We start from the raw sequence: 15,467 nt of genomic DNA, 5'->3' as shown, positions 1-15,467 counted from the left end.
TTTCGAAATTTGAAAGCGAAAAATAATCCGAAAGTAAACTCTATGATGATTTACTGCTACTTACCAATTCTAAAGCCGTTTGACTTGGGGAGACAATGGTGAATCCGGATCTCAAATAAGATTGAAGTTCTGTCGATAGTGTTTTGATTTCCATGGCTGCAGACTTCAGAATAAATGTAATTAATTAAATCTAGTTCTCTAGTTCATTATTTTATTTAATTAAAAATAATCTAGATAACTAGAATATTCGTGTTTGAAAAAAAGGTTTTGTCAACACTCGAGAAAAAACGTGCCATCTTGAGATTTTGAACTTCAAACCGCCCGTAAAATAATAATTTATGCAATGTGCCAAGCACCTGGAAGTTATGCAATAAGCATCAATTTATGTTCAAAGCCAATGGAACTTCGCGCGCTGAGGTATGGGAGTAAACTTGGTTGATTTCTTGATTTGACCGCCATACCGCCAAATGACCCCTCCCACGTGCTTCTCTTGAGTAGGTGATGAATAGGACAGGCGTTCTCTACCACCTATCCCTCGAAACTCCATCCACCACCATTATCAAATGATAAATTTTGTTAAAGTGGGATCAAACCCACGCCCTCTTATTTAGCAGGCGATTGCCTTGACCATCACTGTCAAGAGTGTCAAGGCAAATTGCCGGCCGTAATTTTCATCAGGTGCTGAGGTATGGGAGTAAACTTGGTTGATTTCTTGATTTGACCATTTTGACCGCCAAATGACCCCTCCCACGTGCTTCTCTTGAGTAGGTGATGAATAGGCGTTCTCTACCACCTACCCCTTGAAACTCCATCCATCACCATTACCAAATGATAAATTTTGTTAAAGTGGGATCAAACGCACGCCCTCTTGTTTAGTAGGCGAGTGCCTTGACCATCACTGTCAAGAGTGTCAAGGCAAATTGCCGACCGTAATTTTCATCAGGTAGAAATCCCACCCAGGCCTTTAGTGAGCCAACATAGTAGCTAGAAATGGAAACAACCTACAAGAGACCTACTGTAGGAAATAAACACGAGCTTACAAAGGTGTCAACATAATTATAACGGTATTCTATTTGATAACAAGTACAATAGTATGATACAATATCTCAAGTGCATATTGGGTGTCAGGATTAAGTAATACTCGCTGAACAAGTCTCATATTCATCCATTCTGCTCGTCACAAAAGCATTCTGCTCAAGATCTTCATATCGCATTTTCTTCCCAAAGTATCTGTTTGGCACAACTATGGGAATATTATCGAGGCCAAGGGGATTGAATATGAGTTGATTTTCCGCTAATTCTTTTTTGAACATGAGTTGATTTTCCGCTAATTCCGTTTCATCAATTCCTGTTTGTCTGTTACCTGGTGAACGAGGCCAAGGGGATTGAATATGAGTTGATTTTCCGCTAATTCTTTTTTGAACATGAGTTGATTTTCCGCTAATTCTGTTTCACCAATTCCTGTTTGTCTGTTACCTGGTGAGCTTGGATTGTCTTCAACTGATTTGCCAGGAACTTCGAGTTCGGTATTCTCTATTACTACAGTGTCAGCAAGAGCGTTGATTTCGTCTAAATGATCATCCGTGTCCTTGCCTCCAGTTTCATTGGCGGAAGGCTCATCTTCTCTCATATTTTCTGATTTGCCAGGAATTTCGAGTTCGGTATTCTCTATTACTACAGTGTCAGCAAGAGCGTTGATTTCGTCTAAATGATCATCCGTGTCTTTGCCTCCAGTTTCATTGGCGGAAGGCTCATCTTCTCTCATATTTGTTGCTTCAAGTTCATCTACGTTTTCGTTTTCTTCATTGTCCATTATACGCTGTTTTTTGATTTCCATGTTGACCATTGCATCTTCGATTCCTCTCTCACCTTCTTGAGACATTGCCCGTTCAATGTTTCCATCCTGTCTTCCTTCTCTCTTCGATTTCGGGACGATAAGACCATAGCAGTTACAGTTCCCTCTGTCAAACCTCTTAAAAAAAAAAGGAGGAAATACTGAACTAAAGGAGGAAAGAGCCTACCGGGCCCCAAAAAATGAGCAAATTCCCTTTGTGTTGTGGTGGACTCTTTGCCAAATCTCATGGGGAGCCTGGTTCGCTTGGATGGTAGCGTGTCTGCCTTACTGCCTTGTAAGCACTAGGTCGCAGGTTTGATTCCTAAACGGGCCGGATTTTATCCTAAACTTATGGCTCTCTTCCTGTCTTTCTTCTCTTTTCGATTTGGGACGATAAGACGTCGGCAGTTACAGTTCTCTCTATCAAACCTCTTCAAAGAGAAATCTCATGAGAGAAACAAGCAGTTATAAAGAAACAAAGATTTCAGAAGTTTAAGAGCTATCCCGAAACAAAAAGACGATTAAGGGCTGAATTTGTATAAAATATTCGAATTCAGCCGCAGCTGAGGCGATAGAAAACTTACAGGAAAACAGTTTCTCCACTCGAATTCTCTCGTCTACAGCATGCTGATCAAATGCCACTAGCAGAGTTTTGTTCAGGAGAACCACTATGTATTTCTTGTCTACTTGAGCTATGACCTGAGGAATGTAAAACAATAATTGTCAGAACTTTAAGTAACCCAAATTTACCTCGCTTTTGAATCTCTGTTATAATATGTGAAAATTTAGCACACAGCACATACTCAACTTCATTCACAACAGAATTTAGACTCCTTAGGTTACCTAACTGACATTCCCAAGCAGCGCAAGGTATACGAGGGCTCCTCTCCACGTGTACATTTCAAAGCTTTTTAGCTGGATAGGTCCAAGCAGTGCAGTTAAGACTAGATGGGTAACTTGTAGGGACACATTATTGACTTGGACCAAGAACCCTGGATATTTCCAATGCTATAACCAAAACTCGTGTCTCTCACCTTGAATGTTACGTTGAGTAAATCCTTGGTCACATGACACATGGCATTGAGTAGGGAACTCTTCACTTGGTTCTTCACCAACATCTCCTCCATGTTGACTATCTTCTCAATACACTCATTGTCCAAACTATTCTTGACAGACTCTGGTATAATCTGCTCCATATGGGTGAGGTCAGCCTCTTCCAGTTGTCCCACTGTAGCTGCGTTGTTGGACAGAACGAGTGGAGAGAGACCTTTGGTCATGAAACCATAGCGTTCCTTCAATTGGAAAATGCCTTGGGGTGGTGGCTCCTTGGGAATATTATCGAGGCCAAGGGGATTGAATATGAGTTGATTTTCCGCTAATTCTTTTTTGAACATGAGTTGATTTTCCGCTAATTCCGTTTCATCAATTCCTGTTTGTCTGTTACCTGGTGAACTTGGATTGTCTTCAACTGATTTGCCAGGAATTTCGAGTTCGGTATTCTCTATTACTACAGTGTCAGCAAGAGCGTTGATTTCGTCTAAATGATCATCCGTGTCCTTGCCTCCAGTTTCATTGGCGGAAGGCTCATCTTCTCTCATATTTTTTGCTTCAAGTTCATCTACGTTTTCGTTTTCTTCATTGTCCATTATACGCTGTTTTTTGATTTCCATGTTGACCATTGCATCTTCGATTCCTCTCTCACCTTCTTGAGACATTACCCGTTCAATGTTTCCAATATTGCTTGGATTTTCTTGGTTTTCTTCAAACTCAATGTTAGGATCAGCATTCCCTTCTGTTTCATAATTGGGTAGGAGTTGTTTCATTTTGTATCCGTCAAACATTTGTTCCGTGTCATCAATATCGTCGGTTAACATCATTGAATTTCTATTGACCTTATCGTTGTGTACACTATTCATTTCATCCATGGATTCTTCTGGGGTTCTTTCTAATGGATCCACCATATTGTCAAGTGGTTCCAACACTTGAGTGTCATCATCTGTTTTGAATTCTTCGTCATAAAGTTCATCAGGGGTTTCCATTTCTTCTCTACCATATGGATGTGCGCCAAAAGTAATGCTATCCCTTTGTGCATTATCATGAAAGCAGGAATCAATCTCGTTGTTCCTATGATTTTCAAATCGAGGATTCCATTGATTGGCGTTTGCCTGGTAGAAATCCGATTCACCATCATTTTCATCAATAACTTGTGTGTCTTTGAGGGCGCTGTCTTTTTTGTCCAGTTGTGTTTTAGCAAATGTATTTGTCTTCCATTGAGTACTGCAATTTTCGTTTATCCTCTCCCTGTTCCTTTCCCAGTTGGCACTATGTTCTTCCAAGTGTTTTTCCATGTCAGTGTGTTCATTCGTTATTGTCTTTCCAAAGAATGAATTTCTTGCCATGTTTTCATCATATGAGATGAGTGGAAAGTGATTGTCTTGTTCATAGGTCGAGTTGCAAAACTGAACACATTTTCTATTCGGTCTCACACTTCGTTCAGTTTCCTCATATTCATCCAATCTGCTCGTCACAAAATCATTTTGCTTGAGATCTTCATATCGCATTTTCTTCCCAAAGTATCTGTTTGGCACAGCTCTCGTATGTACTTCATTCTCGGCGCTGAGGTAGTTATTCGAGTTAGATGACTGAAGCACAGGAGTCAGATTGAACTTCTTTCGGAAGAAAGTTGAATGGACAAACAAGTTCTTGTTATCACGTCTAGGAACGAAAGCCCTCACACTATGTTCCGGTATATTAGACATGAAAATACCACCTGAGACGCGATCTTTTGTAGCTTTCGAAAGCAAATTTCCTTCATTGACTGACGGGTAGCGTTTGAAATAAGGAGAAGAGATTACAGTAGACTGGCAATTTCTTGTTGAAAATACTTGAAGTTCTTTAGGAGCTTGGGTCGGGGGCAAAGGTAGTCTTGCTTCTGACACATACGGCTCACAATTGTCTCGTAGTAATTCAGAATTGTCTTCCCATATGTCTTCCAGGATATAATCGGGTGTTTTGTCAGTGGCATCTACATCTAGACGCTTTTTTTCGTATTTGACACTCATGCACTTTCTGTTATTATAGGTCCCACCTCCATCTTTGTCTTTCCTATGAAATTTACTAAGTGAAATCACACCAATTTCGTTCCCTCTGGAATATTTGTCAAGATTTGCATCCTGTCTGTCATAATGATCGTGTTCCGGGGATATATTTTGAGAATCCACTAACAAGTTGCATTTATAACTTCGACTGAGTACATTGTTGACGTATTCATCCAGATCAAGTGGGGATTCCTGATATTCCTGTAACATAGGTACTTCATGAGACATCGCATTGTAGTGGGCATTTTGCTTTTCTTTCCAACTACGTGAGGATTTTGATTCCTTGTGCGCTCGTAACTTGGACGAGGTGTGCCGAACTTTCTTGTCAATTTTTGAGGCCATTCTTACTCCTTTATACAAGCCTGGTGGTTTGCGTAATTCTGCTAGTTTTCGTTTGGACATATCATCTGCAGATCGGTCATGTTGGACGAAATGTCCATTGATTACAACAGGATGATAATGAAATTCGTCAATATGATGGTCTATTTCTCTTGGTTGAGAATCCTGTTTATACTTAGTATATTCTTTAAAAGCGGAACTTGCCCTCTTGATAGGATTAGAATAGTCAGTCCTGTGTTGTCGCTTATGATTAGCGTCAATCTTGGAATCACTTGAAATGTTGTCAACAGGTGGCATTGAATCATTTCGCATTTGATCTAACATCTTTTTATTGACACTCTCATCTCTTCCAAGTACGTGTGGAACTAATTTCTCCTTACCAACTCCTTTAATTAATGGATATCGTAGATTTTGTTTTCATCAGTTCTTTCTTATTAGCATCAGTTTTCTCTTGAGAAGCTTTACTTTTGATCGGTTGAGCTTTTTCTTTTCTCAACAGTTATTTCTCGTCTTTTGTTCTTTCTTTTTAATTTGATAGGCGTCACATCAATTTTTGTTGTTGTTGAATGGTTGTACGGATAGCCAACCCATCATCCGAGTCAAACCAACCGAATATATTCCTATTGCAAAACTCATTACAACTTGTCAAAGTCACCAACTTTCATTCATTACTTCTTATCAAGATGAGTATTGGCGATTTCATTTTGATCTTGAACGTTCTGTAATGTTTCATTAATTCGTAAGTATCAACCCCTGTAAATATACTTTCATTGGACGTTACAGCCTTATCGTTTGGCTCAGTTTTCAATTCTTTATTTCTATTTGGTTCCTTTTTGGGTTGAGGAGGCAGTGGCTGTGTGAATATGCTTTCGTTAGATATTTCATTTCTACTTCTAGGTCTTATCGAGCTGTCCCAATTCTTTTCGGTTTCCTTTGAAAATATACTCGGAGCTTTTTCTCGTCTACTAGATAATTTGTTACGGACATTTTCTCGCTTTTCTTCAATTATTTCCGTCACATTACTTTGCTCTGTGGGTAGGGATTGTTCCTTACTCTGTTTTGGATAGTTCTGGTCATTCTTGCCGTTGCTGTGTGTTATTTTTCGTCTCTCATCCAAATATTGGAGGTTTCGCTTGTTATGGAAACTTGTTGCCATTTTCTTTGTGTCTTTTCGTTTTCTCTTTCGGTTCTCCTCTTTCAATTGTTGTATTTTTGATTTCAAGCTCGTCACACTAGCTCGGGTTTCCTTCACTATTTCATTCCTTGGAGAGGGATCACTATGTGAGGCTGCTACCATTTCGCTTCTCTTGACTTCTCTAGCATTGTTTTTGTGTTCATTTGGTTGACATTTGTTTTTCTTAACAAGTGTATCAGTGTTTTCCTTTTCTTGCTGCTGGACTAGTTTCGGTTCCATTTTCTCACGGGTTCGGCTTATGTCTCTTCTTTTGACTTCACGCTTGTGCTCTGGAAAATTCTCAACCATTTTCATTGAATAAATATCTTTTGCCACTTCCAGTTGTTCAATTGCAATTTGCTCCGCTTCTTCTTGTTTCTGCCTCTTGATAGGATTAGAATAGTCAGTCCTGTGTTGTCGCTTATGATTAGCGTCAATCTTGGAATCACTTGAAATGTTGTCAACAGGTGACATTGAATCATTTCGCATCTGATCTAACATCTTTTTGTTGACACTCTCATCTCTTCCAAGTACGTGTGGAACTAATTTCTCCTTACCAACTCCATTAATTATTGATATCGTACATTTTGTTTTCATCAGTTCTTTCTTATTAGCATCAGTTTTCTCTTGAGAAGCTTTACTTTGATCGGTTGAGATTTTTCTTTTCTCAACAGTTATTTCTCGTCTTTTGTTCTTTCTTTTTAATTTGATAGGCGTCACATCAATTTTGTTATTGTTGAATGGTGTACGGACAACGAACCCATCATCCGAGTCAAACCAACCGAATATATTCCTATTGCAAACTTCATACAACTTGTCAAAGTCACAATTTTCATTCATACTTCTATCAAGATGAGTATTGGCGATTTCATTTTGCTCTTGAACGTTCCTGTAATGTTTCATTAATTCGTAAGTATCAACCCCTGTAAATATACTTTCATTGGACGTTACAGCCTTATCCTTTCTTTTTAATTTGATAGGCGTCACATCAATTTTGTTGTTGTTGAATGGTGTACGGATAGCCAACCCATCATCCGAGTCAAACCAACCGAATATATTCCTATTGCAAACTTCATACAACTTGTCAAAGTCACAACTTTCATTCATACTTCTATCAAGATGAGTATTGGCGATTTCATTTTGATCTAGAACGTCTCTGTAATGTTTCATTAATTCGTAAGTATCAACCCCTGTAAATATACTTTCATTGGACGTTACAGCCCTATTGTTTGGCTCAGTTTTCAATTCTTTATTTCTATTTGGTTCCTTTTTGGGTTGAGGAGGCAGTGGCTGTGTGAATATGCTTTCGTTAGCCTATTGCAAACTTCATACAACTTGTCAAAGTCACAACTTTCATTCATACTTCTATCAAGATGAGTATTGGCGATTTCATTTTGATCTTGAACGTCCCTGTAATGTTTCATTAATTCGTAAGTATCAACCCCTGTAAATATACTTTCATTGGACGTTACAGCCTTATTGTTTGGCTCAGTTTTCAATTCTTTATTTCTATTTGGTTCCTTATTGGGTTGAGGAGGCAGTGGCTGTGTGAATATGCTTTCGTTAGATATTTCATTTCTAGTTCTAGGTCTTATCGAGCTGTCCCAATTCTTTTCGGTTTCCTTTGAAAATATACTCGGAGCTTTTTCTCGTCTACTAGATAATTTGTTACGGACATTTTCTCGCTTTTCTTCAATTATTTCCATCACATTACTTTGCTCTGTGGGTAGGGAATGTTCTTTTCTCTGTTCTCGAGAATCCTGTTCATTCTTGCCGTTGCGGTGTGTTATTTTTTGTCTGTCATCCAAACATTGGAGGTTTCGCTTGCTGTAAAAACTTATCGCCATTTTCTTTACTTATAAGATAGATGCGCTACCAAGCAAGCTATAACTAGGCTGGCTCCAGGTTTAGTAAGGTTAACTCCATCTTCTACTCCCAGTGCGAGGGGCCATCTTGACATTGGAGTTGGAGTTATCTTGTGTGCTTAGGTTATAGAATATAAGAGTTATATTAGAGTCCATGCTATTGAATATAAGAGTTATATTAGAGTCCAGGCTAAAGAATATAGGTAGAGCCTATAGGAGTTATAAGAGTATACCTCTAGACATGGAACTTAGTGTTAAGTACCAAGTGCCCAGCCAAGCGGAACTTCCCACGATGAAGTAGAAGAATATTAACGAAGCAAGAGAAGAAGAAGAATAAGTACTAGCAATAAATGAAAAAGAAGAAAAGCACTACCTAGTATTAACGAAGCAAGAGGAGAATAACAAGAAGTACCTAGCAATAAATGAAAAAGAAGAAAAGTAATAAAAGAAGAAGAAGAAAAAGAAATGGCCCCTCGCATGGCCTGAGTATGGCTAGTATGAGTAGTTAGTATTATAGGGACTATTTATATTTATCCTTTAGGTCAGCAAAAAATAAATAAAAAAACAAGAAGAAGAAGTTCAAGGTTTGGTACCTATAGGGTGAAGGATCTGAGATTTTTCCTGAAAATATTTTCCCCTCTTATTAAGTTTTGACTGTAATAGACTTAGGTACCACATTGACTCACTAGTCTCACTACATCCCACATCCTTACGAAATAATTTAGCACCCGGTTATGTTAAACGGGATAGAATCCGGGAACAGGATCGGAGAATCCAATCCTATCCTCTTTTCTACCCGGATTCTATGTGGGTTCTACCCGGATATAATCCCATTTTGGTTACTAGGGACATAGAATAGAATAAAATAATAATTCTAACCTCTCGTCACTAGTCTCACTACATCCCACATCCTTACGAAATAATTTAGCACCCGGTTATGTTAAACGGGATAGAATCCGGGAACAGGATCGGATAATCCAATCCTATCCTCTTTTCTACCCGGATTCTATGTGGGTTCTACCCGGATATAATCCTATTTTGGTTACTAGGGACATAGAATAGAATAAAATAATAATTCTAACCTCTCCTGTTATATTCAAATGTGCTCCCAGGTCGCTACTATTCGTATCAAGACAATTACTCGGACGGCTACAGTTCTCCCTACGACAATACGGGCGGTTTCCAAACTGTGCCCAACGGGACCGCGGCCCCCACGGGCCCCTCAGAAGCCGGGGGCCCCCCTGCCTGGCCCTCGCCCGATGTTCAGTTCCTGCCCACGGGTCGTGGTGAAGCCCCTAGCTACTACTACTCCTCTTTCTCCGACTCCAAACCGCCCTATGTGCAGCCCGCCTCTATGCTTGCTGGATACTCAGGTAAGATAACACATGATTTTCTTTAATGTTAGTTTTGGGGACGAACGACCTAATGGTCAAGAATTTCGACATTTGTTTCATTATTTCTTTCCTTCTTTTGTTTTCTTCCTTTTTCATTCTTCCTTCTTTGCTTTCTTTTTATTTCTTCCATTATTTTATTATTATTTTCGTTGCTTCTTTACTCCATTCGTTCTCTTTTTTTTATTTCCTCCTTTACTTCTTTCTTTTATTATTTCCTCTTTTATTTAGTTCTTCCTTTTGTTTCTTTATTCTTTCGTCCTTCTCTTTTCCCCCTCTAACCTTTCTTTCTTTTCGTGTTTCCTCCTTTATATTTTATTTAATCTCTCTTTCTCCTCTATTTCACTATTTCTTTTTGTTCTTCCTTTTTTTTCCCCCAATTATTGTTTCTTTCTGTCAACACTGATCGCCATCTAATCATCCCCTCCTCTCTGTTCTCGAATCACAGGTAGTGGCCCATGTTTCACCGGCTCCGGCCCCATTCAGCTGTGGCAATTCCTACTGGAGCTTCTCACGGACAAGACTTGCCAAGCGTTCATCTCATGGACTGGAGATGGATGGGAGTTTAAACTCACGGACCCGGACGAGGTAGCGCGGCGCTGGGGGATAAGGAAGAACAAACCCAAGATGAACTACGAGAAACTTTCCCGCGGACTGAGGTAAGAAGAAAACTCATTTATTTACAGATTTACACGCTAAGCAAAAAGAAAACTTGTTTTTTTTTTCTTCTTTTTTGAAGAGGTTTGACTGAGAGAACTGTAACTGCTAAGGTGTTAGCGTCCCGAAATCGAACGGACTGAGGTAAGAAGAAAACTCATTTATTTACAGATTTACACGCTAAGCAAAAAGAAAACTTGATTTTTTTTTTCTTCTCTTTTTTGAAGAGGTTTGACTAAGAGAACTGTAACTGCCAAGGCGTTAGCGTCCCGAAATCGAAGAGAGAAGGAAGACAGGATATGAGAAAGCCAGCCGTTTCGAGAAGGTAGCGCGGCGCTGGGGGATAAGGAAGAACAAACCCAAGATGAACTACGAGAAACTTTCCCGCGGACTGAGGTAAGAAGAAAACTCGTTTATTTACAGATTTACACGCTAAGCCAAAAGAAAATTTGATTTTTTTTCTTCTTTTTTGAAGAGGTTGGACTGAGGGAACTGTAACTGCCAAGGTGTTAGCGTCCCGAAATCGAAGAGAGAAGGAAGACAGGATATGAGAAAGCCAGCCGTTCCGAGACTGAACCTTATCCGTTCAGGATAAACGGGAATCGAACCCACGGCCTAGCGCTTACAAGGCAGAAGCGCTACCAATCAAGTTAATTAGGCTGGCTAGAAACAAGTAAAAAGTGTCGCATTTTGAGGTCCTCTGAGGTCAAATAAGTGATTTATTTTATGCCATTATTTTTTTTTTTGTTTGCAATCGGTCCTTTTTTTTTTTTTTTTTTTCCTTCTTCTTTTTTGAAGAGGTTTGACTGAGGTGTTAGCGTGGTGAGGTGGTGGTGAAGAGGTTAACTGCTAAGGTGTTAGCGTCCCGAAATCGAAGAGAGAAGGAAGACAGGATATGAGAAAGCCAGCCGTTTCGAGACTGAACCTTATCCGTTCAGGATAAAATCCACCCCGGGCGGGAATCGAACCCACGGCCTAGCGCTTACAAGGCAGACGCGCTACCAATCAAGGTAATTAGGCTGGCTAAAAACAAGTAAAAAGTGTCGCATTTTGAGGTCCTCTGAGGTCAAAAAGTGATTTATTTTATGCCATTAGCTTTTCTCCGGCTGTCAGGTCTACCTGATACTGATAGTGAATGGCCGGTGTTATCATTTTCCAGACAACAACTTTCCATTTCACTTATAAATTCCACTGTTCATGGCGTTTCACTAATCTTTTTACTTTCTTTTTTTTTATTATTATTATCTTTTTCTCTTTTTTTTCTCACTTATGATGTAAAAATACATTTCATACTATTAATAATTCACTAATAAATTCCTCTGTTTCATGTCTAATTGTGAAAACTCCTTCTTGCGTTTAACCTAACCCTATAATAACACTGGTCACTGCTCGTTTGTGCCAGTTCCTTTGGTAGCAATTAGCAATATTCCACGGACGTGACTTCTGCACAAGTACCGTTTCCTTTATCAAACCTCTTCAAAAAAGTAACTACGAGTCTGACCTAAACCTTACCTCGTTGTGAACTTTGACAAACAAACATTTGGGTACGTGGGTGACCTAAACCTTACCTCCTTGTGAACTTTGACAAACAAACATTTGGGTACATGGGTGACCTATACCTTACCTCCTTGTGAACTTTGACAAACAAACATTTGGGTACATGGGTGACCTTAACACATTTGCCGGTGTTTTTGAATTCAAACTCGAGTCCATAGTATTGGAGACAAGTCTGTCTATTGGACAGGGTGTTGATCTCCTGGGGTGTCAGGTTGAGGACACAAGGAGTGATGGGGTGAGATAGGAACGCTCCGTCTTCTTCATTACGATAATCTGAACCGCGGAAGTAAAACAAAACTGTTAAAACTCCTTCAATTGTGTAAATAAATGTCTAAAGTAAAATCTGCACCGCAACAGTAGGACTGAATAATGTTAAAGGAGGAAGTACTGAACTTAGAAACAGACCATGAAGTTCCAAACGGGCCAGTAAAAATGAGCAAAATTCCCTTTGCGTTTTGGGCTGTGTTGAACTGATTTGCTAAATTCCATGGGGAAACAAAAAATTTCCATCCAGCCTAGTTAGCTTGGATGGTGGCGTGTCTGCTTTGTAAGGACCAGGTCGCGGGCTGGATTCCCCCCCCCCCACACACACACATATTGGGTGAAATTATTTTCTGTTTTGGTGTTTATTTACCAAATTTCATCAAAATCAAGACCAGTTGTTTGAGAGCTATTCCGGACCAAAGATACGATTAAGGGCTGAATTTGTATAAAATATACGGATTCAGCCGCAGCTGAGGCGATAGAAAACTTACAGGAAAACAGTTTCTCCACTCGAATTCTCTCATCTACAGCATGCTGATCAAATGCCACTAGCAGAGTTTTGTTCAGGAGAACCACTATGTATTTCCTGTCTACTTGAGCTATGACCTGAGGAATGTAAAACAATAACTGTCAGAACTTTAGGTAACCTAAATTTACCTCGCTTTTGAATCTCTGTTATAATATGTGAAAATTTAGCACACAGCACATAGGTACTCAACTTCATTCACTACAGAATTTAGACTCCTTAGGTTATCTAACTACCACTATGTATTTCTTGTCTACTTGAGCTATGACCTGAGGAATGTAAAACAATAATTGTCAGAACTTTAAGTAACCCAAATTTACCTCGCTTTTGAATCTCTGTTATAATATGTGAAAATTTAGCACACAGCACATACTCAACTTCATTCACAACAGAATTTAGACTCCTTAGGTTACCTAACTGACATTCCCAAGCAGCGCAAGGTATACGAGGGCTAAATCTTAGAAGGCAGTTACAGTTCTCTCTATCAAACCTCTTCATAGAGAAATCTCATGAGAGAAACAAACAGTTCTAAAGAAACAAAGATTTCAGAAGTTTAATTAAGAGCTATCCCGAAACAAAAAGACGATTAAGGGCTGAATTTGTATAAAATATTCGAATTCAGCTGCAGCTGAGGCGATAGAAAACTTACAGGAAAACAGTTTCTCCACTCGAATTCTCTCGTCTACAGCATGCTGATCAAATGCCACTAGCAGAGTTTTGTTCAGGAGAACCACTATGTATTTCTTGTCTACTTGAGCTATGACCTGAGGAATGTAAAACAATAATTGTCAGAACTTTAAGTAACCCAAATTTACCTCCATTCACAACAGAATTTAAATTCCTTAGGTTACCTAACTGAAATTTAGCACACAGCACATACTCAACTTCATTCACAACAGAATTTAGACTCCTTAGGTTACCTAACTGACATTCCCAAGCAGCGCAAAGTATACGAGGGCCCCTCTCCACGTGTACATTTCAAAGCTTTTTAGCTGGATAGGTCCAAGCAGTGCAGTTAAGACTAGCTGGGTAACTTGTAGGGACACATTATTGACTTTGACCAAGAACCCTGGATATTTCCAATGCTATAACCAAAACTCGTGTCTCTCACCTTGAATGTTACGTTGAGTAAATCCTTGGTCACATGACACATGGCATTGAGTAGGGAACTCTTCACTTGGTTCTTCACCAACATCTCCTCCATGTTGACTATCTTCTCAATACACTCATTGTCCAAACTATTCTTGACAGACTCTGGTATAATCTGCTCCATATGGGTGAGGTCAGCCTCTTCCAGTTGTCCCACTGTAGCTGCGTTGTTGGACAGAACGAGTGGAGAGAGACCTTTGGTCATGAAACCATAGCGTTCCTTCAATTGGAAAATGCCTTGGGGTGGTGGCTCCTTGGGAATATTATCGAGGCCAAGGGGATTGAATATGAGTTGATTTTCCGCTAATTCTTTTTTGAACATGAGTTGATTTTCCGCTAATTCTGTTTCACCAATGCCTGTTTGTCTGTTACCTGGTGAGCTTGGATTGTCTTCAACTGATTTGCCAGGAATTTCGAGTTCGGTATTCTCTATTACTACAGTGTCAGCAAGAGCGTTGATTTCGTCTAAATGATCATCCGTGTCCTTGCCTCCAGTTTCATTGGTGGAAAGCTCATCTTCTCTCATATTTGTTGCTTCAAGTTCATCCACGTTTTCGTTTTCTTCATTGTCCATTATACGCTGTTTTTTGATTCCCATGTTGACCAATGCATCTTCGATTCCTCTCTCACCCTTTTGAGACTTTGCCCGTTCAATGTTTCTTTTGATTTGCAGGATGACGTTCTTGGTGCTATCATCCCGGATGGTGAAGGATACCTATAGAACAGAACAGAATGCATGATATCATTAGCATTTTCCTTCATTAGACGATCGAAAACCCAAAGTAATACAGATATCTCCACTAATAATTTTTATGTAGCATATTGCATACCCAAACAATTACACGGCATTCATACAATTATGTGGAAGCTTAGTAGGAAAAGTGGGAACTGGGAAATGAAGTGCATGGTAATGTAAAAAAAAAAAATAAATGCAAATAATTATTTAGAAAATAATCTTCACAAAATAAAATAAAATAAAAAGACAATTGCTATGGTAATGCTTTGTGATTCCTGTAATCCAGGCATCTCCACTAATAACTACTATGTAGCATATTGCATACTCAAACATCTACACGGCATTTATACAATTTAAAATGCCTAAAGTGCGTGAAAACGACCTAACCATAAATTTTATAAATTATTTCGTAGATTTTTTTTTTTTTATACAAGTTTCATCTACCTTTTTCCCTTACCCACCTGCGGATGCATAACACATAGGTCCAGTATCTGTTTCTTCATAGTCTCCAACTCGAGATGGTGTTTCACAGTCTTCTGTCTCACCGGATAATGACACAGGAAGTTCTTGACTATGATGGTCGCTCCATGGCACTGTCGCTTCACTGCGGATTCTGTGCATGGGGGTGATCCACCTTCCCCAGGCTTCAAAACCTAAAAGAAAGAAAGAAAGGAGAAAAAAAGGGGAAAAAGAAATGAGTACCACCTTGACAGAAAAGTAACCAATCTCTGCGGTGCAGTGGTTAGCATGGTAGACTTCGAATCTGTAGGTTAGTGGATCGAGTCCGAGTCAAGTCACAAATTTATCAAGATGTATTCAAGTGGGAAACGACATCTGTAGCAAACATACATAACATAAGTAGGTAGGTACCTAGGTA

General features: G+C 39.3%; 2 protein-coding genes across 2 annotated transcripts in view; one reads left to right on the top strand and one right to left on the bottom strand.

Annotated features, from left to right (window-relative positions):
- The window catches only part of LOC103510132 (ETS-like protein pointed), a gene marked incomplete at its 5' end in the record, with an annotated part of 69,214 nt that extends 58,850 nt beyond the window's left edge, over positions 1-10,364 (top strand). The window contains 2 exons of the mRNA XM_026824264.1: positions 9,423-9,683; positions 10,150-10,364. Of these exons, the coding sequence (XP_026680065.1) occupies positions 9,423-9,683; positions 10,150-10,364 (476 nt within the window). The remainder of the gene's footprint in view (positions 1-9,422; positions 9,684-10,149) is intronic.
- LOC103510129 (60S ribosomal protein L10a-like) overlaps positions 1-15,467 on the bottom strand; it is a 73,140-nt gene that overhangs the window by 42,403 nt on the left and 15,270 nt on the right. The window lies entirely within an intron of this gene.

This window comes from Diaphorina citri, unplaced genomic scaffold (genome assembly GCF_000475195.1).
Source record: "Diaphorina citri unplaced genomic scaffold, Diaci psyllid genome assembly version 1.1 scaffold562, whole genome shotgun sequence".
NCBI classification, from domain to species: Eukaryota; Metazoa; Arthropoda; class Insecta; order Hemiptera; family Psyllidae; genus Diaphorina; species Diaphorina citri.
Note: the sequence above shows the minus strand (reverse complement) of the source record. Positions and strands in the feature narration are given on the sequence as shown.